General features: G+C 39.7%; 1 protein-coding gene across 1 annotated transcript in view; it reads left to right on the forward strand.

Annotated features, from left to right (window-relative positions):
* The first annotated feature begins 332 nt into the window (after window positions 1-332).
* PGR7 (proton gradient regulation 7) overlaps window positions 333-25111 on the forward strand; it is a 137872-nt gene continuing 113093 nt past the window's right edge. Inside the window, exon 1 of the mRNA XM_089453306.1 lies at window positions 333-473. Within this exon, the coding sequence (XP_089309432.1) occupies window positions 432-473 (42 nt within the window). The 5' untranslated portion in view covers window positions 333-431. The remainder of the gene's footprint in view (window positions 474-25111) is intronic.

Genomic DNA, 25111 nt, shown 5'->3' on the forward strand with positions numbered 1-25111 from the left:
AAGAAAACCACGTGAAATTTAAAAAATAGATAGAAGTTACCGTTACCACAATCTTTAGCTAATAGCATCTTTCAATGAGAGGAGGCTGCAATAAACAAATTCAATGCTGTTTGGACCCGTTTATTTCATTGAAAGGTAACCTTTAGACTTGTGGTTCATCCGATCAATGTTACTATCTCGAGTTACATTATGTTGCACAAGGGCAATTGTTTTTGCTTTTCTGACTTATTTGGCATTTGATGAATGCATCATCTCGTATCCTTGAAAAAGTTTTTTGAAAGAGTCATTTATATGATTTTATTCTATTGAAGTTTTGAAGGAAATCATGTCACTATTCTTGTTTTATATCCTTTTTTTTTGAACCTACATTAACTGTGCTAAAAGGAAACCAGTTGGAGCTACCTGGATGTAGAAAGTAACAATGCACTCTGATGGGCACTCTTTCGAAGCCAGAAGACAAGATACTCAAGCAGGTGAGCTGATTTTCATTTACGCTACGTGTCTTTGACGGTGGGTATAACAATAGAGTCGGTGCCATCTAATGAAATAGATGTGGTTCCATTTACTTGTTCAAGGGAGTTTTTACTGGGGGTTTGTCTAGTGATTTTAGGTGGTTTTTACTTAGTTTGGTCTGTTGGTTTGACTAGATTTTATCAACAAACAATACTTCTACTCTAACAAATAGAAGGTAATATTCTTACCTTTTTGGGGACTGTCAATCTTCTTTGAAGAGTTAACGGATAGTGAATTGAAGTGAAATTCTTTTATTTAGTTAAGCTCTTTAGATTTTCCTTGAAGCATATATTGAACCTGTTTTATTGGACAGTCCATTGTTTATTTCCAAATGTATTTAAAAAGCTTCGATACCATGCTTGCTAAACTCTATATTGTGTATTGCACAGGAATATGTATTTATAGCATAAAATTTGTTCCATAATTGGGTGGATAAGTTTAAGAATCATCATCTAGGCCAACCCAAAATAGGTTCACCCCTTTAATATTGTCACTCACTTCTAAATCTAACGCTACTTCTAATTTAGCACAATATGGTGCCCAATTAAAAATGGCCATTACATCTTTGACACGTTTAGCACACAAAGCGTTGCATTCTACTAATTGGGACTGTTTTGGAGGTCAGTGGGACTGTAATCATTAATATTTGTTAAACAAAGTGAATACTTAAACATTACATTACGACCAACTTGGACAGTTTTGGAGGTCAATGGGAGTGTAACATTTGTGAAATTTAGCAATCTCACAACAGCAAAGAAACTAATAAAAAACGTTGAAATGATAAATAAAAACATTGAGTGACAAGCTTGTCTACAATGGAAATGAAGCATCCTCTCATGTATAGCAATTTGCTTACAGGAAGTTTCTTGCCTTTATTTTAAAATTTATTACAAACTACTGTTATCAAAATTTACCGAGTACCTGTAGAGGTTATATTGGGAGAAATGCAGTTAGGTTACCAAGTGGTATAAGAGGAAGCTTATCGACCAAAATTTAAATAAAAGAAAATTCAATATAAAAATATGCAGTTTCCTCTTTCATTGCTTTGTTGAAAATGGTGTTAACAGACTTGTTTCCTGAAAATCCTCAGTGGTGCCAAGTATAAAAATTGCAGTGCATTCTTAAATCAGCGCTTTCTTATTTGCTGAAAGTTTTGAGTAGAATAACCATTTTTTGAGGCATTACGGCATTATCAGTTCTCAGAAATTGGTAGCAGCAACTCAGTCTCTTTGCATGACCAATATCATGGTGCTCATTGGTTCTGTGGAAATTTTGGGATAACAGAACTTTTGTGACGGTTTCCAGACTTTAGAACTTTTAGAAATCATGTTTGGTTTGCAACTTTGCTGAACCTTTCTGGAGACACGGAATGAAATTATATTCACATCCATGAATGATCAAAATAGGTCAACGGCACTAGAAAAACAGCAGTAAGGAGTCCCTATATCAACTTCGAAACACTTTAAAATCTAATGCTAATGAAAAAAAAGTAGACAATAAAATAGAAAAGGGAGAGAACCCAAAAGGATAACCCTAGAAACTTGAAAGTGAAGTAGATAAATACTCCAGGAGAAGAAAGCCACCTTGTGACAATGCTGCATCATGCCAGCTCTAGAAAGCAGCCAAGAATATGGAGGCTGAGGGAGATCAGTGTCCTGCCTAGCATTTAAATCAGAATAGGAGCCATCATCACCTAGTATCACAAATGTGCCAAGGCTGACTCTGACAATATCCTCCAGAGAATGGCTAGGGCTGAGAGGACCTCTCTGTATTATATTTGGTGGGAGACACTGGGAACCCCTTATTCTACCTTCCCTAACATCCAAGGATAATGAATTTCTTCTGGAGAGAAGAAACTTGGTGATCAGCTGCCAGCATCTGTTCGTGAGCTCTGTGCAGGGCACAAGGAAAGAGGGTAGTCCCTCTATGCCAAATTGCCAATAACGCAGAGACAGTCTGGTCATCATAGTGGGGCACCATCTCAAGAATCAATTTCTGTCTGTGCCATTGATACCACTATCAGTCAGGTGTTTTGTAATGTCCCCATCCCCAAGGGATTAATTGGCCCAAGGGACGAAGTAGCCTATCGACCCCATAGGCTATAGTCTTGGATAAAGGGGAAAACTGCAAGATTTCCAATGTTTGGGCAACAGGGGGCAAGTTTTGGGGCAGCTGGGGCAAAAAGGCCCAAAGTTGGGGTTTACCATGAGCCCCTCTTAATTAATTAAGGAGAAAAATCCCCTCAAGGAAATCTATAAATACAAGAGGATTATAATCACTTGAGGCATCATTGGATTGGATTATTTGTCTGGTTTTTTTTGAGCCTGAGGCTCTGAGGGTTTTAAGACCCCATTTCTCCTTGGACTAGTTTCGATGGAGGTGGTCCCACACTAACTAGTCACTTTTCTTTTGTTCTAGCAACAGGCATTTAACTATCTGAAGGAGCAGCGAATTATTTTGGGAAAGATCTATGGCAAGGCAATATCTAGTCACCCTGAAGCAGGACGAGTTTCTCTGAGGACAATTCCTGGACAGACCGAAGTGTTCTTAGGCTTAATCATTGCGGGTTCTCTTTGTGGCAGAAGGAAAGACCTTCTGAAGCAGGCCACAAATCCCCTAAGGCTAGTAGAATGAACTCGAGGCAGAAAACAAAATATTCTGAGGCAGTTGAGACATCCTGAAGCCAACAGAACGAACTTGAGGCAGAAACAAAATATTCTGAGGCAGCCGAGACCTCCTGAAGCCAACAGAACGAACCTAAGGCAGAAAAGAATGGAATTTCTGAGGCAACCGAGACCTCCTGAAGCCAGCAAAGTTAAAATCCTGAGGCATCTGAAATTCATCTGAGGAAGACAAGCCGAAATTCTCTGATTCCTGTGTGAATCCTCCTGGGACAGAACAATACCATCTTCTGAAGTAGTTTGAAGGTTCTGAGCTTATATCCCTGAGGCTTTTTTTTTGTGGGTTGATTAGAGTTTGTGGCAGAACGAACCTCTTGGAATAATCGCAGGCTCTGAGACAGATTTAGAAGATTATTCCTGAGGCAGCTAGAAAGCGGACTTAGCAGATCTTGGAAAGAATCTGAGGAATTCATCCTTGACTAGTAACCCTTGGTTAATCTTCCTGTAGCAAACTCGGCCTGAGGCTATTCATCAATTCTTCTGTCCAGAATTTGCAAGGGATTGCTAGCTATTTTTGTTTGCACACATAGTCCAGGTCATTGTTAGATAGGACATAAGTTCTCATTGGTTACATTTTGGTACTTGCTGTTGATTGGCTGAATTACAAATACCGTTGGATGAATTATTACATTATATTTGGTTAATGGAGCGGTGATATTTTTGTGGTTCATATCATTCTATACTATTGAAAGAATTGTTTGTGTCATTACTGAATGGGCAAAATAATATTTATTGAGAAATCCTAGCTAGCTGAGATAGAACCCTAGGGCAAAAACCTTCCTAGAATATTACACGCTTAATGCCTCTGGAGGTCAAGAGCCACTGAAAGGAGGAGGTAATCAGTGGAGTAGCCCTTGAAGATTCCCGTGGGGCATGTTGTCTGAAAGTAACTACCTCCGGAATGTACAGGACCAGGCATCTATGGTCTGGGTATGAGAAGAAGGAAGCAATGGACATGCCAGAGTCTCTGTATAAGCAGTGAAATCCTCCCCAAACCTCCCTAAGCCTTGTAGAAGATGGGGTGTTGAGATTCACAAGAGAGGGAAAGGATAGAATGAAACAACCACGAAATGCTAAATATGCACAAAGAGAAGATAAACTAGCATGGGAGAAAAAGATAAATCAACACTAGTGTGCAATAGAGAGAAACCAACAAGTGTGCCTTAGAGAGAAATTGCCCAAGAACAATAGAGCATAACACTAGATATGGTGCCTGTAGGCTAAAGAGTGAAACATTTGTATCAAGAATGATGTGAGAAATGAGTGGTGAGTTGTGTATTTATACACAACTCAAGTGGTAGGGTGCTTTCCCCAAGAGGGGTTATGGGCATGTTGCTTCAAAATCTAGCAGACCTTGTGAGATGGCTCACAAGGTAGGGGCTAAACCCTAATGCAACAATGAAGTGGCTGCCACTGTCACCTTAGCACTCCACCTCTTGCTCTTTAGTGGAATTTCACCACACAGGAGGCTTCCTAGTATATATCACCTAAGGGTATTCTAAGTCAATAGGATCAAGGTGATGTAAAGGAGGCTTGATCAAGGTACTTCTCACTTGGAACAAGGCACAATTCTTTGTGTAAAGGAGTAACGTACCTATGAAGAAGCCTAGGAAATAGCACTTGAAGCCTAGGGTTTCAAGATGTGATTCAACAATAGTACATCTAGGCATACAAGCACAAGGAAAAGGTTTGCTTTGAAAGATATGATCAACAAATGGAATGACAAACCTTCAATTAGCCCTAAGTTGAAGCCTTTTTGCTGAACTAGGGTTTCAAGAGGCCTAAATTGCTTAGGGTTGATGATGTTAACCCTAATTAGGCAATTTCCACCAAGGGAAAGGCTAGATTTTGAGTTAGCAAGGTCAAACAAGGTGGAAACAAGCCAAATTAGCTCCAACGTTGACTTGAGGCAAGCCCTAGTTGAATTCGGCCCTTGCCCTAGCCCTAGCCCTAGAGGCTTGCCATGAAAGGTAAAAAAGATAAGGAAGAGAGGTAAAAGGTAAAATTTTCAAGGTTTTGATCATCAAGAGGGATGCCGGTGCCTTTTCCCTACTTGGGTGATGGAGTCTTAGGAACTTTAACCATGGAAATATCAAATCTTTGAAGGGAGTAAGGGGGAAAACCCTAGTTTTCACTTTCTAACCCTAGCTATCATTTTATGAGGGGAGAAATTCACTAGAAAAAGACTCTTTAGGAGGTTTTCTAGGGAGTTCAAGGATAAAAGATTTAGCATGCAATAATTACCAAGAATTTCAAATAAACATATGCATTTAGACAAGGAACAATAGAAACCCTAGCAATATTCCATTACATGCAAAACCATAAAATATATTCAACAAAATACTCACAATTTATCCAAGAACATGCCTTCTTTCAATCCCAAAATGACATCTCCACAACAAAAACTAGTCTCCAATAGCCAAAATCCACATAAGATCACATCTCCACAAGTAGCGAAGTACAACAAAGCAAGTCGAGCTCTTTTAGAGAGGCCGAAATCCATAAGTGTGATGATGATCAAATGAGAGAGGTGATCCTCTACTTATATGAGGTCTTTCACCTCTAATTATTGACTAAAAGCCCTTAAAACGAGTTTGACTTTTGAGTAGACACAAAGTATAATTGGGTTACAAGCCAACCCACTAGCTCAACAATAAGATGTGCCAATAGAAGCCCTCTCGTGTGAGCCGTAAGCCTCCAAAATGGATGGCGTCATGCCCTTTTAGGGCTCAAAACGCTGCAACAATGCACTGGAAGGGCTACAAAGGTTTCCAAGCATCGTGATCATCCTCAATCTGAGGGAAGGTACTCAATCAAACCTCAAAGCATCTCCATGCGTCCAAAATCCAACTGTGGGTGCCCAACGTTATCTCTATGGGTGGTAAGTAAACAATGTGGTATGCTCTCTCTCTTGCGTTGGGGGCTCCATTAGGTGCAACAAGCCCTCCTCAATCATCCTGGGGGATGACCATCCTTATCTCGGGTTCGAATCAAGGCATCCCCACTAGTAGTGTCAAGGCCAACCTGGGGACATGCTGGTCCACTGGTACATCACGAAGAATCCTCCAAGCCAAGCAAGAGAAGCTCAACATTTTGGCATCTGAGGGTGCTCTGGGGTATCCATCCACTGCTAAGATCTTTAAACTGCCCAACGCTTTGTTGCGTAAGGGCAACGCTGAATTTGCAAGATTATCATGCTCTCTGAGAGTGTCATATGACCTGAGCATCATGTGGAGTAGGGTGCCCTCAAGGCCTTAGCTACTTTAGACCACCTGGAAAAACCATCTCAAACTCAAGTGAAAACAACCATTCATTAGAGACTAAGACCATAAATGCATCTAAGTGGGCCATACTTAAGTGTTAAGGGCATATTAATACTTCAAACCTAGATCACCTTCAAAAATGTAACTAGACCAAGTACCGTAGTGTTGAATTTTGTAGCTATGGTCAGTCTTCATAATTAATATTTTAGCCCTTGATGTATTTGTAATGATAAATATAGAGCATGTTCTTCATGCTATTGTCAAAAGAATTTTTTAAGGCATATTCTTCATGTCCTTTTCAAAAGAGAAAATTTGAGTTTTTGGCTCCAAACAAGCCAAGTCAGCCCTCCTCCTAGTCAAGTCGGCCCCAGTCAAAGAGGCACCCATTCGACCAACTAGAAATGTATATATAAGGCACTCTACCTCCTCACCTTGACACAATTCAGATCACACAGAAGAAGTACGAAGATCTCTCTCTCTCTCATTTGACTTCACATGTGTGGTACTCTCTGTTGCTATCTTCGCTCGTGTGGAATAGAAGGACCAAATTTCTGAGGTATGTCAGAGTAACAGGACCGAGTTTCTTGGATGCAGAAGTAGGCCGAATTTCTGCCTTGGTAGATTAAAGCAGACCGAGGTTCTTAGGTAGCCGTTTGACTTGACTAGGAGGGAGTTGGACCAGGTTTGACCTAGTGTATTTTGCTGGTCAATTTGATCTAGTGATTGACTAGGAGATCTAGGTGTGGCTCTTGTTGAATTGAACAATTTCTCTAAGGAAAAGGTTGCTGGGATTTCCCCCCATGTGGGTTTTTCCAAGGTAAAATCTTTGTGTTCTTGTATAATTGTCTCTTTATGATTGTTAAAAATTGGAAGCTCAGGGATGAATTTCCTTAAATAAAATCTCATTTCTGACAATTCTGGAGTGACTTTCTAAAAATAGAAAGTCATGTCTAGCATTTCAAATATGACTTTCCAAAAATAGTAAATCACCTTGCATCAATTGGTAATTAGGTATAGTTGAAGGAAACTCACTTAACTTATCTTTAATCAATCCTAATAGTTCAATGTCGACTTAATCATCAATATTATTAATATTATTATTATTATCATCCTTTATGATGGTATGATATTATTATTAAAAAGAATTTCAAGTCACCTTACCTTCATCACCTCTCTCCTTGATGATTCTCATGGCACTACGCAACTCTCTCTCTCTCTCTCTTAATGATATGTTACACTTTCTCTTATGCACTCATTAAAGACATGGCATATTCCTCTTACACTCATTAAAGGCATGCCATAAAAGATTCCTCTTACGCTCTCTTTAATGCATATGTTACACTCTCCTTAACTAACACATGCATACCTCTCTTAATGGCATAAGTTACTAAGGCATGCGTTCCTCTCTTAATGACATAAGTTACTGGGGCATGTGTTTCTCTCCTTAATGGCAAGAGTTAAACTCTCCTAAATGACATATGTTACTCTTCCTCAAGGCATGTGTATTGCTCCTCCTTTATGACATGAATTCATTGCACCTCCTATAATATGTGTCTCATATCATCTCATCTTACTACTACTTATGCATTGTGAAAGAAAAATTCGAACTTGAGAGAGAGAGCTGGAGAGACTTGAAGAAGATTGTGAGAGAGAGAGACTTGGAGAGTAAGATCAGAACTTGGTGAGCCAAGGTTGATTCAGTCCTTTAGTGTTGATTCGGTTGAAGGAAAAGTTGATTCAGTGTTTGCATTTGCTGTGCTACTAGTGATCTTCATGCTACACCTTGTTCAAATTTGGGTGAACTTAATCATTCTCTTGATCTCTCATTGTACTCTGTATCTTTGCTGAACAACTGGTATCTAATAGAAGAAGAATCTGGTTGGGTTTTTCCTTGGTCATTGGACGTAAATTCTTTGTGTCTCATTTTGTTCTTGGTTGTCTTCTATTGTGCATTTGGTTTATGTTCTATCTACAATTGCTTAACTAATATTGCAACATAAATAAATTTTTGGAATAAGTAATTGTTTTAGCATAGAACATCAGAATTTCAACATGGTATCAGAGCTTTGGTGAAGACAAGCCCAAGAAGATAAGAGCTATCACTCCTTTGCAAAAATTTTACTTCAAAGAGATCTTGCTACTAAAATTTGTTGCCCAAGAAGATAAGAGCTATCACTCCTTTTGCAGAGATTTTACTTCTAAGAGATCTTACTTGCTGCTGAAATTTGTTGCCCAAGAAGATAAGAGCGATCACTCCTTTTGTCAAAATTTTATTTCAAAGAGATGTTACTTGCTGCTGAAATTTGTTGCCCAAGAAGATAAGAGCTATCACTCCTTTTGCAGAAATTTTACTTCAAAGAGATCTTACTTGCTGCTGAAATTTGTTTGACTTGATCAAGATGTCTTCTTCTTACTTCAAGAATGAAGAAAAACTGAATGATGCTTCAAATTTTGGTCCATGGAAGACAAGATTGGATATTACTCTTGAAGAACATGATGTATTGGAATATGTGGAAGGCGAGGTAGCAGAACCACCAGAAAATTCGAATGTTGCTGTCAAGGCCAGATTCAAGAAGGGAGAAGTCAAGGCTAAGAAGATTATCCTTGATTCTCTTGGAGACCATCTCATCACCTATGTCTCCAAGTTGAAGAAATCTAAGGAAATGTATGACAAGCTGATTGGAATGTATCAAGTAAACAACTTGAGTCAAATCCTTGCTTTGAAAAATCAACTCAAGGACATTAAGATGAAAAGAAGAGATACCATTCAAGCATACTTCATGAGGATATCAAAAATCAAGGATCAACTGTTGGTGAAATTGTATTAGATAAAGAACTGGCGTCGATTACGCTTGGAGATCTTTCTCCAACTTGAGAAACTTTTATTACTACAATCAACAACAATGATAAGTTTCCCACATTTGATGAGCTCTTGGGAAAGTGTAGTCAAGAAGAGGCCAAAATGATTTCCAGAGGAAGAATTCCCAAGCATGAAGAGGGAGAACCTATTGCCTTTGTTGTCCAAGGCAAGAAGCAGAAAGGAAAAAGAGGTCATCACTTTTCAAGAAAACCTGCTCCTAGATCCAACAATTCCTATAAATGGAACAAGGACTTATCAAAAGTTCAATGCTACAATTGCCATAAGCATGGCCACTATGCTCGTGACTGTCCAGAAAATAGAAGAGCACCAAGATCCAACTACAACAATTGTAGCAACAATTTCAGATCTGATTATAGAAGAAGAAGAGAAGCTCCTGCTATTCGTAAAGAAAGCTATCGTTCTTCCAAGAGTTCAAGGAACCCAAGGTATGATAATAATGCAACTGAAACACAATCACAGTACTTTCTCGTTTCTGCTCTTTCTAGTTCCTCTCTTGTAGATTCTTGTGATAGCTGGTTGGTTGATAGTGGTGCTTCAAGACACTTTACTAGTTATAAAGAAGTTCTCTCAAATCTGGTTGAGAGGGAGACAAATCTGAAAATCATTCTTGGAGATAACTCTACATATCCTATAAAGGGATTTGGTTCTGTTTCTTTTCATCTGGATCAAGGTAAAACTATATCTCTTCAAGAAGTTTTGTATGTACTTGGTTTGAAAAAGAATCTTGTATCTATATCTGCCTTAGAAGACAAATGAATGAAAGTTGATTTCATAAATGGAAAGGTTCTCACGCCATTGAGATCTAACATGCGAGATGCCTTCACTCTGGGATTGAGATTTGAAGGTCTTTATAAAGTCAATGGAAGATTGATCCATGCGTTGATTCATGACATCAATCATCAATGTGAACTTTGGCACTGAAGGTTCGCTCATCTGCACTATAAAGCATTGCCTCATGTGAGATAGATGGTTTCTAGAATGCCTGAGATTAGAGTAGATCATGATGGGGTCTGCCAAGGGTGTGCAAGTGGAAAGCATGTAAGCAAAGCAAAACCAGTTAGGTACTTCATCTTATACATTTTGATTTATGTGGACCTATGCCTGTAACTTCTCTTGGCAGCTACTTGTATTATATAATATTCATGGATGATTTTTCTCGCAAGACATGGATTTTCTTTTTGAAAAACAAAAAGTCAAGCATTTAACATGTTCAAAAACTTCAAAGCTTTGGTAGAAAAACAAACTAGAAAGCATGTCAAAATCTTTAGATCTGACAATGGAGGAGAGTTCACTTCAAATGATTTCATTGACTTCTGCAAAGAAGCTAGAATCAAGAAAGAGACCACCGTACCATATAACCCAAAACAAAATGGTGTGGCTAAAAAAAAGAACAGAACTATCATGGAAGTAGTCAAAGCTATGTTGCATGATCGAAATCGACCAAAGTATTTATGGGGAGAAGCTGCTAACACTGTTGTCTATGTACAAAATAGATCTCCACATTGCTAACATTGTTGTCTTTGTCCAAAATAGATCTCCACACCAAGCCTTAAACAACAAGACTCCTGAAGAAGTCTTCATTGGTGAAAAGCCCGAGGTTGGGCACTTGAGGATTTTTGGCTACCCTGTCTACTTTCATGTGCCAAAGGAAAAGAGGACCAAGCTGGAAGCTTCAGGTAAGAAATGTATGTTTGTTGGTTATTATGAAAACTTTAGAGCTTACAAAATATATGTACCTGGTCAAAGAACTATAGAGTTTAGTAGGGATGTAACATTTAATGAATATGCAGCTCTTAGAAAGGCAAGAGACACTCCTCCTCCTCCTCCTCTTGCTAATGTTGAAAGTCAGGATGATGCCTTGGATGCTCAAGAAGATCTTGAGCTTGAGCCTAATCTTGCTGATAAACCCATGGAGCCCATGGATCCATTGGATGCTCTTCCATGTGATCCTCCTACTAGAAAGAGACCATTATGGCTTCGTGACACTTTACAGGATGCTGATAGACATGCTGCCCCTGGAGGAACCTTCAAAGAAAGCAAGAAACCATGCTGGTTCCAGGGATATGTTGTAGCCATGAGCAACATTATACAGGCTGAACCATGCACTTTTGAAGAAGCAATAAAAGATCAAGTGTGGAAATATGCAATGGCTGAAGAATATGAGTCCATCATACATAATGATGTATGGGAAGTAGTTCCAATACCCAAAGGTAAGTCTGTTGTGACTTCGAAATGGTTGTGTACAATTAAACATGGTGTGGATGGCAGTATTGAAAAATATAAAGCTAGATTTGTGGGTAGAGGTTTCTCTCAGAAAGAGGGAATAAACTATGATGATATTTTTGCACCTGTTACTCGATATACTACCATTTGATCTATTGTGGTTCTAGCTGCTCGCTAGGGATGAACTCTTCACCAAATGGATGTGAAAACTGCTTTTCTGCATGGCTTCCTCAAGGAAGAAGTATTTGTGGAGCAACCATAAGGCTTTGAAGTACATGAATATAAAACTCATTTGGGATTGAAGCAAGCCCCAAGAGCTTGGTATGCCTGCATTGATAGCTTCTTGAGGAAGCTTGGTTATGCTAGAAGCAATGCTGATCCAAATCTCTACTTCAAAATGGTCCAAGGTATGCCTTTGATTTTGGTATTATATGTTGATGACTTATTCTTGACAGGTGGAGAACCTCTTATCCTCTAGTGTAAGAGGGAGTTAACTTCTGAGTTTGAAATGAAAGATCTTCATTTGATGCACTACTTTCTGGGCCTAGAAGTATGGAAAAGACCTGGTGAGATTTTCCTTTCTCGAGGAAAATATGTTGTCAAGCTACTGGAAAGATTTGGTGTGACATAATGTAAGTCCATGAATACACCAATGGAAATGGATTTCAACAAGTTATGTGGTGACGCTACATGTCTTGATTTGACAAATCCTTCAGATTATCATGGATGATCAAGAACACTGAGTTATGCTCTTCCCTCTTGTTTGAGCTCCCAAGTTGGGAATGGAGCTAGGAAAGCTCCTGGGGTTGAGGGAACTCTTGACTGTAGGTTGTGCATGATCATTGTCATGAGTTGAAAAGTGGTAATCTCCCCTACCACCAAGTCTGGGACTTGCCAGGAGTATACCCCAATATGCATCCTACCCGCAAGCTGGGATTGTTGGGATTACTACCCATCTGGCCAATGGGTGTGGCAAAACTTGGTTGTGCGCGATCCTTGTCATGCGTTGACTGTGAAAATTTCTAACCTGAAATTCTACTGCAACTACTGATTTATTTCACCTACTTATTCTTCACAATAAGTTATTTACGAAATCCCTTCAGCAAATATTAAAATAAATTCTACTGCAGTTATCACATAATTACATAGAGAAAATACATACACAAGAACCAATCACATCAACACAGTTGTTTTTGGACAATTGTCCCCGGAAAAACCCAATGTGGGAAAACCGGTGTAGCAGATGAGGGTTTTATTAATCTTTAGCAACAATCGCTTTTACAAGGAATGATTTTACAGAGAAACTGAGAGAAAACACCTGAGACTTTCCCCTGGAAACTTTCTGACACCTTGGAGACCCTTCTCCCACTTCTGCGTCACTTCTGCGTCACTCTACGTGGCTCTGTGTCAACCTGCATGAGGGTTGCGTCTCCCCTGGACTGTTTTTTACTCTGTGCTGTCTCTCAATGTCCCTGCATCACCTCCTCCTTGGTCACTGACTGCTGCTGATGCCCTCCTCTTCCTCCACCCTGCAACTCTCCCTTTAAATTCGATCTCCTTCTCTTTGAGAATCTATATTCCTTGAGAAACCGAGTATCTGCTGGTGTGTCTCCAAATGATCCTCAAGTCTTTTCTTATACTTTTCTTGTTGATGAATCAATGCTGGAGATTAAGTCTCTAATAAACAGTTAAGATTAAAACAGACTTGATCCTCGTCTCTTAGAAGCTTCTCACCCTTATCTTTATTAATAGCCATTAATATTTTAATTTTCCTAAGTTTAGACTTAGGAACCCATTAAAAATATTAATTATTTTAATAACTCCTCATCCGGGTCAAATTTCTCCAAATGATTTCTAGGTCTTGGACATCTCATGCGCCTTAGCCTCTCCACCAAATTTCAAGGCTAGAGCACATTTGATGCTACCAAAAATCAACACTTCCTCTTAGTGAGGAATGTGCTTTAGCAATGCTTCACCATATAAGCATCACACTGATCCTCCACATCGGTCCTCTGTGCTCATGCTTGGCCTACTGCCCCACATCCATTGCACTGTTTCTTCTTGTACTGCTGCCCATGACACTGTCATTGCCACTGCTACATCTGTATTGCAGCTCCCTCTCAACATGCTGCATGATGCTGCTCATAGCACTGCCACTACTAACTGCTGCACTGCAACTCCTGATACCTATCCATTTCTGCTACTGAAATGGATTCTTCACCATCCCCATCTTCTCCCTGAAATAAACAAACTTTGTTCTTCCTAGAGCCTTGGTGAGGATGTCTGCTACCTGTTCTCCTATAGAAGTGTACCTCAATTGTACTGCCCCTCGTTGGACACAGTCTCTGACAAAGTGACACTTGATATCAATGTGCTTCGACCGATCATGAAATACTGGATTTTTAGAGAGCTTGATGCAACTTTGATTATCACACAAAATCCTAGTCGCTTCCATCCTTCTCTTGAATAGATTCACAAGCAATTTTCTAAGCCATATGGCTTTGCATGAACCTGTGCTAACTGCCATATATTCTGCTTCAGCTGAGCTCAGAGCCACGAATTTCTATTTTCTACTACACCAGGAGGTCATTCCTGATCCAATGTTAAAACAATACCCAGTTGTACTTTTCCGATCTACTGAACTTCCAGCCCAATCTGCGTCAGTGAACCCACTCAGCTTGATGTCATTGCCTTGGGTGTACAATAGTCCATGCTCGATTGTTCCTTGTATATACTTGAGAACATGTTTGGCTGCTGCCCAGTGCGCCCTCGTGGGTTCCACCATGAACTGACTGAGGGTGTTGACAGCGTAACAAATGTCTGGCTTGGTATTGACCAAATACATCAAGGACCCTATACGCTGCTTGTACAAGGTGGGATAAACGTCTTTGTCTTCTGATGCATCAATCTTCTTCAAGTTGGTGATCATTGGAGTAGCCATAGGTCTATAGTCCTACATCTTGAATCTCTTCAAGATCTCTGTAGCATATCTCCCTTGTCCAAAGAAGATCTCACCCTTCTGCTGCCAAACTTCCAACCCCAGGAAATAATGCATCTGTCCCAAATCCTTCATGTCGAATTTTGTGGCTAGGTTCTTTTTGCAGTCTTTGATGAGCCTGGATGATCTTGTCAGGAAAAGATCATCCACATATAATACCGGGATTAGAGGCTCATTCTCTACGACAAGATAGTAGAGATTAGTATCTGCGTCACTCTTGACGAACCCCATCTTCTGCAAGTAGCCATCAATTCGACTGTAACATGCGTTAGGTGCCTATTTAAGGCTTAAGCCCATACAAGGCTTTCTTTAATCTGCATACATGAGATTTCTTCTCATGTGTCTCAAAACCCTCTGGCTGTTCAATGTATACTTCCTCTTCTATCACCTCGTTCAAGAATGCCGTCTTGACATCCATCTGGTGAATCTCCCACCCCATCTGTGCCGTAAGGGATATCACGGTTCTAATAGAAGTACACCTGGCTACTGGGGCGAAGGTTTCTTCGTAGTTTATCCCTTCCTTCTGAGCATACCCCTTAGCCACGAACCTGGCTTTGTATTTCTCCACACTCCCGTCTACAACATGTTTGACTTTGTAGATCCATCTCGAACCTACCACTGACTTGTCCTAAGGCCTAGGTACCACTTCCTAGACATCATTGACCATTATAGAACTGTATTCCTCCACCATAGCATCTACCCATACTTGATGCTGAACGGCCTCCTAAAAACTAGAAGGTTCCCCAATCTGAGCTACTAGGGCCTGGTATCTGTCTGGCTGTCTTCGGTCCCTTTTATCATTCTTGCGTGCACCAATGAAGTCCTCTGCATCCTGTAGAATCTGTCAGAGTTCCCGGCTCGTTCTTCCACTGGTAGTGGGTACATCTATCAACTCTTCCTCTTCCTGAGATTCCTCCTGTTTTGAAGCTTTGCCTTTAGGAGAATTGTTGGTACTAGTTTCTGCTGGTCGAAGTGGTTGGACCAACGGATCGTCTTTTGACTACTCCTCGGAAGGCATTTCTCGGGATTTCTTGAAAGCTCTGTCCTCCATGAAATTTACATCCCGCCGAACTACTACCTTCCTACTCCCTGGAAGATAGACTCTATATGCCTTAGCATTCTCGCTATATCCCACAAGATATCCTTTCTCAGCAATTTGATCTAATTTCTTTCTCTTTTCTTCGGGTATACGGCAATACGCCAAACTCCCAAATATCTTGAAATAACTGACTTCAGGTGTCTTCCCGGTGAAGACCTTTTCCGGAGTGATTTTGCCCAATGCCTTGTGTGGAGTCCTGTTCTGGACATAAACTACCGTGCTACATGCTTCTGCCCACAGGAATTTGGGCATATCCTGATCATACAACATTGCCCTAGCTGCTTCCACAATAGTCTTGTTTTTCCTTTCTGCTACTCCATTTTGCTCCGGATTGTAGGGAGTTGTCCACTTTCTTCTGATGCCTTCCCTAGCGTAAAAATTGGTGAAGTCCTTGTCAACATACTCTCCACCATTGTCTGAGCGCAACACTTTTATCTTCTTTCATGTCAGATTCTCCACTAGAGCCTTGAACTCTTTGAATCGACTAAAAACCTCATCCTTGGTTTTCAGAAAGTAGATCCAAGTCTTCCTGGAATTGTCATCGATGAAGGTGACGAAGTATTTGACACCACTAAGAGCTTTTGTGGACATCGGTCCGCAGATGTCTGAGTGTATCAATCCTAGAACACTCTTAGCTCTATTGTTACTTCTGGAAAACGCTGCTTTGACATACTTGCCTAGAGCGCACCCTCTGCATACATCATCTCGTTCGGTACTTAGTTTTGGAACTCCTGATACTGTTTTCCTAAGAATTCTCAGAGCCCCATGGTGTAAGTGTCCCATGCTCCTGTGCCATAGTTCATTTGAATCTTTATCCCCATTGCTGCCTATCAGTGCCATTGGAGATTCTAGCTGTAATCTATACAGCTTGTTACTTCTGATTCCAATCTAGGCCTTCTTTTTCCAACTCGGGTGTTTGACATATACTTTCTCCTTAATGAAGAAAACGTCATAGCCCTTGTTTTGAAGTTGAGATACAGAGAGTAAGTTCATCCCTAATCCTGGCACATGTAGCACATTGGTTGCTCGAAGCCGCTCTCCTGCTTCGGTTTGAAAGACTACAATACCTCTTCCTACGGGGGTACACTTTGCCTTATTTCCCATGGTGATCTAAAAATTCATCCTTTCTTCCCGATAATTTGAAAAACATTCTCGAATTCCTGTCATATGCCAGGAAGTGCCTATATACCAAACCTCAGAGGAGGCAGAGCTTGCTAGGCAAGCGACTTCTTCCAGTTTGGAAGCTAACATAGAAAAATTGTGATCCATTTCCCTTGTGCTATCTTTATAAAATTTGCATGAGTCCCTTTGAGTTGATGCCTCTGCATCACCCATAGCTGATTCTTCTCTCCTGTAGCTGGATCTCTGCTTTGATACCATGTGAAAATTTCTAACCTGAAATTCTACTGTAGCTACTGATTTATTTCACCTACTTATTCTTCACAATAAGTTATTTACAAAATCCCTTCAACAAATATTAAAATAAATTCTACTGCAGTTATCACATAATTACACAGAGAAAATACATACACAAGAACCAATCACATCAACATAGTTGTTTTTGGACAATTGTCCTTGGAAAAACCCAATGTGGGAAAACTGGTGCAGCAAATGAGGGTTTTATTAATATTCAACAACAATCACTTTTACAAGGAATGATTTTACAGAGAAACTGAGAGAAAACACCTGAGACTTTCCCCTGGAAACTTTCTGACACCTTAGAGACCCTTCTCCCATTTCTGTGTCACTTTTGCGTCACTCTGCGTGGCTCAGCGTCCCTCCGTGTCAGCGTGCGTGAGGGCTGCGTCTCCCTCTGCGCTGTCTCTCAATGTCCCTGCGTCACCTCTTCCTCAGTCATTGACTGCTGTTGATGCCCTTCTCTTCCGACACCCTGCAGCTGTCCCTTTGAAATCTATCTCCTTCTCTTTGAGAATCGATTTTCCTTGAGATATTGAGTATCTGCCGGTGTGTCTCCAAATGATCCTCAAGTCTTCTCATATACTTTTCCTGTTGATGAATCAATGACCGAGATTAAGTCTCTAATCAACTGCTAAGATTAAAACAGACTTGATCTTCGTCTCTTAGAAGCTTCTCACCCTTATCTTTATTAATACCCATTAATATTTTGTTCTTATTAAGTTTAGACTTAGGAACCTATTAAAAATATTAATTATTTGAATAACTCCTCATCCGGGTGGAATTTCTCCAAACGATTTCTGGGTCTTGGAGATCTCATGTGTCTTAGTCTCTCCACCAAATTTCAAGACTAGAGCACATCCGATGTTACCAAAAATCAACATTGACAAGTGGTAATCCCCCCAAGCAGAGATGAGACTTGGTTGTGTGCGATCCTTGTCATGTGTTGACAAGTGGTAATCCCCCCAAAGTCTGTGGATGCAAGTGTTCTACCATTTGACTTTTGTGGTGAAGCTTGGTTGTGTACGATCCTTGTCATGTGTTGACAAATGGTAATCCCCCCAAGTAGAGATGAAGCTTGGTTGTGCGCGATCCTTGTCATGTGTTGGCAAGTGGTAATCCCCCCAAGTAGAGATCAAACTTGGTTGTGCACGATCTTTGTCATGTGTTGACAAGTGGTAATCCCCCCAAGTCTGTGTCAAGTTGGGAAGATCAGTGGATATAGGTGATAGATGAATCTCCCCTATGATGATTCTTCCTCATTAGATTGAGACACCATTGTTTCAGAGCAGAGATGAACAAAGATGAGCAGAGAAAGTAGAGATCTTTGTTGCAGAAAGAAATTCCTCAATAATTGGGAAGGAATGTTGAAAATTGGCAGCTCAGGGATAAATTTCCTTAAATAAAATCTCATTTCTGATAATTCTGGAGTGACTTTCTAAAAATATAAAGTCATGTCTAGCATCTCAAGTATATCTTTTTCCAAAAATAGTAAATCAACTTGCATCAATTGGTAATCAAGTATAGTTGAAGGAAAATCACTTATCTTTAATCAATCCTAATAGTTCAATCTCGACTTAATCATCAATATTATTAATATTATTATTATTATCCTTTACGATACTATGCTATTATTATTAAAAGAAATTTTAATTCACCTTACCTTCATCACCTCAATCACTTCGCACCTCTCTCCTTGATGACTCTCATGGCAATATGTAACTCTCTGTCTCTCTTAATGATACGTTACGCTCTCTCTTATGCACTCATTAAAGACATGGCATATTCCTCTCACTCATTAAAGGCATGTCATAAAAGGTTCCTCATCACGCTATCTCTAATGCATATGTTACACTCTTCTTAACTAAGGCATGCATACCTGTCTTAATGGCATAAGTTACTAAGGTACGCGTTCCTCTCTTAATGGCATAAATTACTAAGGCATGCATACCTCTTTTAATGGCATAAGCTACTAAGGCACTCTTTCCTCTCTTAATGGTATAAGTTACTAACGCATACGTTTCTCTCCTTAATGGCATGAGTTACACTCCCCTAAATGACATATGTTACTCTTCCTCAAGGCATGCGTATTGCTTCTCCTTTATGACATTAATTTGTTGCACCTCCTATATATGTGTGTCTCATATCATCTCATCGTACTACTACTTGTGCATTGTGAAATAAGAATTTGAACTTGAGAGAGAAAGTTGGAGAGACTTGAAGAAGATTGTGAGAGAGAGAGACTTGGAGAGTAAGAGCAGAACTTGGTGAGCCAAGGTTGATTCAGTGCTTCAGTGTTTCAATGTTGATTCAGTTGAAGGGAAGGTTGATTCAGTGTTTGCATTTGCTATTGCTACTAGTGATTTTCATGCTACAACTTGTTCAAATTTGGGTGAACTTACTTATTCTCTTCATCTCTCATTGTACTTTGTAACTCTGCTGAACAATTGATATCTAATAGAAGAAGAATTTGGTTGAGTTTTTCCCTTGTGGGTTTTTCCCTGGTCATTGGACCTAAATTCTTTGTTTCTCATTTTGTTCTTGGCTATCTTCTATTGTTTATTTGGTTTATGTTCTATCTACAACTGCTTAACTAATATTGCAGCAGAAATAAATTTTTGGAATAAGTAGTTGTTTCAGCATAGAACATCAGAATTTTAACAATGATCTTATTGGCATTTAGTTTCTACTGTTGATATCTTTTGTGTAATTGCTTTATGATGAATATAAATGCAAGATAAGAGTAATGAAAGAAATCATAGGAAGTAATTATCAATTTAGAAGTTCCTATGAAAAATCAACATGGTATCAAAGCATGGGTAAAAGAGCAGCCTTGAAAGAAGCCAATCTGTTTCAAGTTATATCCTAGGGCTTGTACTATTCTTGAAGACGAATTTGACAGTACAAAAGGTCGAGGATGCCTCATGCTGGTTGCAGAAGGCCGAAAGGCCTTAGGTCTAAGTGGTAGAGGGCTGAGAGGCCTCAGACACGGCCTCATAAATCTGTAAGATCTCAGAGACTAAATATGACAGTACGAAAGGCCGAGGATGCCTCAAGCTGGTTGCAGAAGGCCAAAAGGCCTTAGGTCTAAGTGGTAGAGGGCTGAGAGGCCTCAGACATGGCCTCATAAATCCGTAAGGTCTCAGAGACTAAATATGGTTGCAGGAGGCTGAATACGACCATAGGTGGCTAAGGAATATGACCACAGTAACTGAGAAGCCTTAGATGCGAAAGTCAACAAGTCATATAGCTGAAGCAAAAGGATTGTACTTCTGTCCTAAAGTCTTTGAATCATACCACGTTGAAATCTCTATGCGAGCTTTTGAAGAAGAACAATTGTTACAATGATTGAAGAAGCCGAGTCCTTAATTTCCTTGAGGAGCTGAGTTGTTGTCACTTTGGAGGAAGCAATCCAATAAAGTTGAAAACATCTCTGTCTGAAGATAAGCTAGCAAAGTCATCCTTTGTGCATGAGATCCCCTTGAAGATCTAATATGGCTACCAAGAAGAAGGACTGATGCTTTAGCATAAATGGCAAGGTTGAAGTGTTGAAGACCTGTTCTGGCCACCAAGCAAGCATGACTTTGTTTCCATGCAAGCACACTACAGTGAGGAGTTAAACATGGGAATACAAACCTATAGAGAACCTAGCGAAGTTATAAGTCCACGGTTTAATGCTTGGAATGTAAGGTATACATTTATCTAAAGTGATATCATTTGGATGAAAGCTCTTGTAGACCACAACTAGACAATGATTTCATTTGGATCATTTATATGCTTGGAATGAAAGTCTGTATCAAGATTGTTTCATGAAAACTAAATAAGACTATGATCTACCCCTTAGAAAGATCATAAGACTTGTATCAAATTTGTTTTCATGAGAAAGTAGATAGGACTGTGATCTGCTCCTTAGTCAGATCATAGGACTATCTCTGATCTGTTGCCTTATAACAAGGGATCCTTGAAGAATTCATGAAGGGCAGTTATGAAGTCCCTTCACCTTACAAGTTTATAATTTGTAGCATGAATGTCATATTGATATTTCAAGAAGCAATGACAGTTCGGATTGTTGCTTAAAGCAAGATAAAGCAACATAAGGGAAATATGTGATCAATACACATGTGCTGAACAATGAACTTGTGTGTCTTCTTGAAAGATGTTGCATTGTGTTTAGAAGTAGGATATTGAAGCTACAAGCTCCTAAAAGCCTTGGAGGATGCTTTATGCTGATATGGATGCTCAATATTGGAATCTATACCTTGCACATCAATACAAGAAGGAAAAAGGATCATTGTCATACTTTTGAGGAAAACACACTTTGATGAAGGAAGTTCATTTGGTTATTACCTTCACTTATAACAAGCTTACAGTGAAAAAGAGGCTGAGCCCCTCTTCAAGTTTGGAGACCAAAATCCTCTCAAGAAAGATTAGTCATGTGTAGAACGAAATGTGTGTTATGAATATAATTCATAACAAGTAAATAAATATAAATATTAAATAATCAAATATTAATTAGGTTAAATAGCCATTAAGTTAAGTGAAAAGACATGTCTAAAAGACATGCCCATTCACGAAAGGACACCTGCTTAGGTATATAAATGCGGGTCCTCATTGTAACATTCATCACTTATACATTTTATATATATTAATAAATTATTATTATTAAATACCTCTGTGTATTTTAACATATTAAGTCTTCAAGCTATCAGTTTTCTTATTTCAGCCATAGTTTTTATGCTTCGGTGGTATCAGAGCCATGGCACACGATATAATCATGCGGGTCTTTAAACGTTGTTCGCTGCACAATTTGCCATTACGTTCACATCTTGATTACGTTGAACAGTTTAGTAAAATTCAAGAAGTATTTTAGCGATTAGAAAAATCATGTGCAAAAGTTGCAAAGAAAAGTTATGCAGAAGAAGATGATAGCGATGGTGAAGAAACGAAACAAGAGGAAGCAAAAAAAGAAGATTTCGATCAAAATGATGATAACGATGAAGAAATAGAAGATAATGACAAAGAAAAGGAAATTGAAGATGATGACAATGATGATAATGATAAAGAAATAGAAAGCGATGAGGAAGGAAAAGAAGATTCCGAAGGAGATGAGGAAAAAGACGAAAATGATGGAGCTATACTGCTCGCTGCTAACAGCCAGATTGGAAGTTTGATTGGAAACGGTGGAAATAACGTTCAAAATTTAAGAAGCGAATCGAGTGCACAAATCCAGATACGGCCAACAGATGGGTTGCCAGCCTGTGCTTTTAGTTTTGGTGAACTCGTTCTCATATCTGGAGATGCAACCGCTGTAAAGGAAGCATTGTATGCGGTTTCAACTTTTTTGTATAAACACCCACCAAAGGAGAAAATTCCTTGGATTGATATTTTAAGTGCAACGAACCAAAGTTCACTTGTTCCTTCAGGTGTGCCTGCCTTTACTCCGACAAATTATCTTCCACAAGGAGATTCACTGTTTGCTCATCACAATTCAGGTGCGCCAATTCTTGGTTATGCCTCCCATTTACCAGGACTGCGAGGATATGGTAGTGAATCCCCAAGTGCACGACCTTTTAGCAACCCTGCTCTTCCCATTTCTTCAAATTTTGGGAATTCTACGTTCAAGAAAAGCCCCAAGGAGTTTTCTATTCGGCTACTGTGTCCAAATGATAAAATTGCAGGGGTGATTGGTAAGGGCGGCAATACCATCAAAACCATGAGAAAGAATACAGGAGCATATATTAAGGTTGAAGATGCACAAGCAGACTCAGATGAACATGTAAAATATTGCAAATTGTCAAAAAGACAACCCAACCCTTATGAAGATCACATTGCAAGTATCGGTGAGTGGGCCATCTCGGAAGGCAAGGCTACCAACAATAACAATGGAGCAGATATCTATAATGTGGTAATAATGGGGCCTTCAAGTCACGCCAACATAACCATGGTTGAAATATATGATTCCTCTGCAAAATCATGGGAGATCGTGGGAGATGTAATTCCAACGCATTTGCATATAATACGTGACTTGATTTTCTGCGATGTTTTTTTCTTTGGGTTGTTGAACTGTGATCAGTTAACTCCAGTGTTCCACGGGGACTCGCCCCCTCCCCTAGGGGTCTAGTTTCCTCGCTCCCCTGCGCTCCGGGGACTTGGGGACGAGTAGGGGACGTTTCCCCACGCTCCCAAAATGGAGGAAACTCAGGGGGACGTGCCAGGGAAACGTTTCCCTTCCCTGAGGAAACGTTTCCCCACGCTCCCAAAAAAATGGCCTTGCTTATAGTTTATGATTTAATAGACCTAAAGTGGTACAAAGCTACTCATGTTCTGTATGGGGATAACGTCTTGTGCTGTCTTTTGGTTTCAACAAGTGTTATTTTAGAGGGTCAGTGTCATGGAAATTTGCTGGACCATATAGCACATACATGAATTTTCCCTTTTAAAACTTCTCCTTTTTTTCTCAAGTGATGGCTGGATTACAGTGGGGAGATAATTGGAGTGACAAGCAAAGAATATGAGACATTCAGTTTGTGTTTTTAATTTGCATGACATTTGACATACAAACTATGGAAGCAACACCTATGTCACGTGGGAAATAATTGGGTGGACTATAGACTAACATGCGTTCACTGCAAGCATGACAAAATACTATGGGTAGTAAGAAATCTCAGGAACTGTCGTTATATATGAATTTATACAATTACAAAATTTACATAGAGCACAGTTGCTCAGCTTGAATTCTCAGGTCTGAAAATTTTTTTCACCCCTGAAATACACTACTAGTTTGAAGTTTCAACTGCATGGCATTGCTCTAATAAGGTAGACAAATTATCCATGCCATCGTTGGTCACCCAAGTTGGTTCGCAGATGGTCATCCTGCAGTCAATGTCATTTGATAGTAAACTGTCAGAAACTCTTTCATGTGATCTTCTCATCTCTCCTGGAACTAAAACTCTTCTTTCAGCATATGGTGTACTGTCTATATTATATATAATATAACAAACTTTCTAGCTGTTGGATCCAATACAGCTGGACAACCCATTGTAGTTGCCCCTTCTACTGCCAATGCAGTGTTCCTGATCTGTTCATTTACCTTTTCACAGAATTCAGTGGCTACCTTATCAAGCTGAAGCTCTCCCTCTGTCTGACCAAAATCTAAATTAGAATTTGACCATGCTGAATTAGAATTTTAAATTTATTATTTTATATGATACTATAAATTTGGATAATGTCAAATGATATTCATATCAATGATCATGCTTTGCAGCTTTTCAATTCAAACCAAATTGTCATAGTGGACTCAATTAATAAATTATATTTTATATTTATAAATTTTTAAGACCCAGACGCTCCCCCACGTTTCCTAAAAAATGGTAGGGAGCTTTTGCATAGGCCGCTCCCATGCCCCCTCGCTCCCTCGCCCCCTCGTCCCGGAACCTTGGTGGAACATTGGTTAACTCTCTTCTGCCACAATGGCACGAACGGGCATGTCATGTCTGGTCTGAGTCACTGGCCTCACATCGTCCAGGTCGCTCACATTTCGCAAGAACGGGATCAGCTTCAGCAACTCGCAATCCGATTCATCCCTTTCGAAAGCTTGATCTCAATGGAGTTGGACAGATATTGCTCGCACATAGACTTCAGGTCATCGATGAACACCACATTCTTCATATCCAATAACCAGTTCAACTATGCCAACACCGCGTTCTCCGCCAACACGAATTCTCTGTTAGTGTTGCCCCTGTTCGGATCCATTCCGGCCTGCCCCGTGGCTCCAACGACGTTAGTTCAAAACGACGACTCTCTTCACATCGGGCACCAAAAGACTTGGTCAACCGACACAATTATGCAAACCTGTCCGATGCATTTTTTCAGCCAAACGTTGCAACCGGTCTCGGTCAACCGTCGTACGTCGTACCTCATCAAAAATAAAAACGAAACGACATATATATAAATCTCTTAAGAAGAAAAAAACAAAACTATATATATATATATATATATATATATATATTCATATAATTATATAGAACCAAACCTGTC

This window comes from Pinus tabuliformis, chromosome X, assembly GCF_031772625.1.
Source record: "Pinus tabuliformis cultivar Carrire ecotype Pingquan chromosome X, CPIR1, whole genome shotgun sequence".
Lineage (NCBI taxonomy): Eukaryota > Viridiplantae > Streptophyta > Pinopsida > Pinales > Pinaceae > Pinus > Pinus tabuliformis.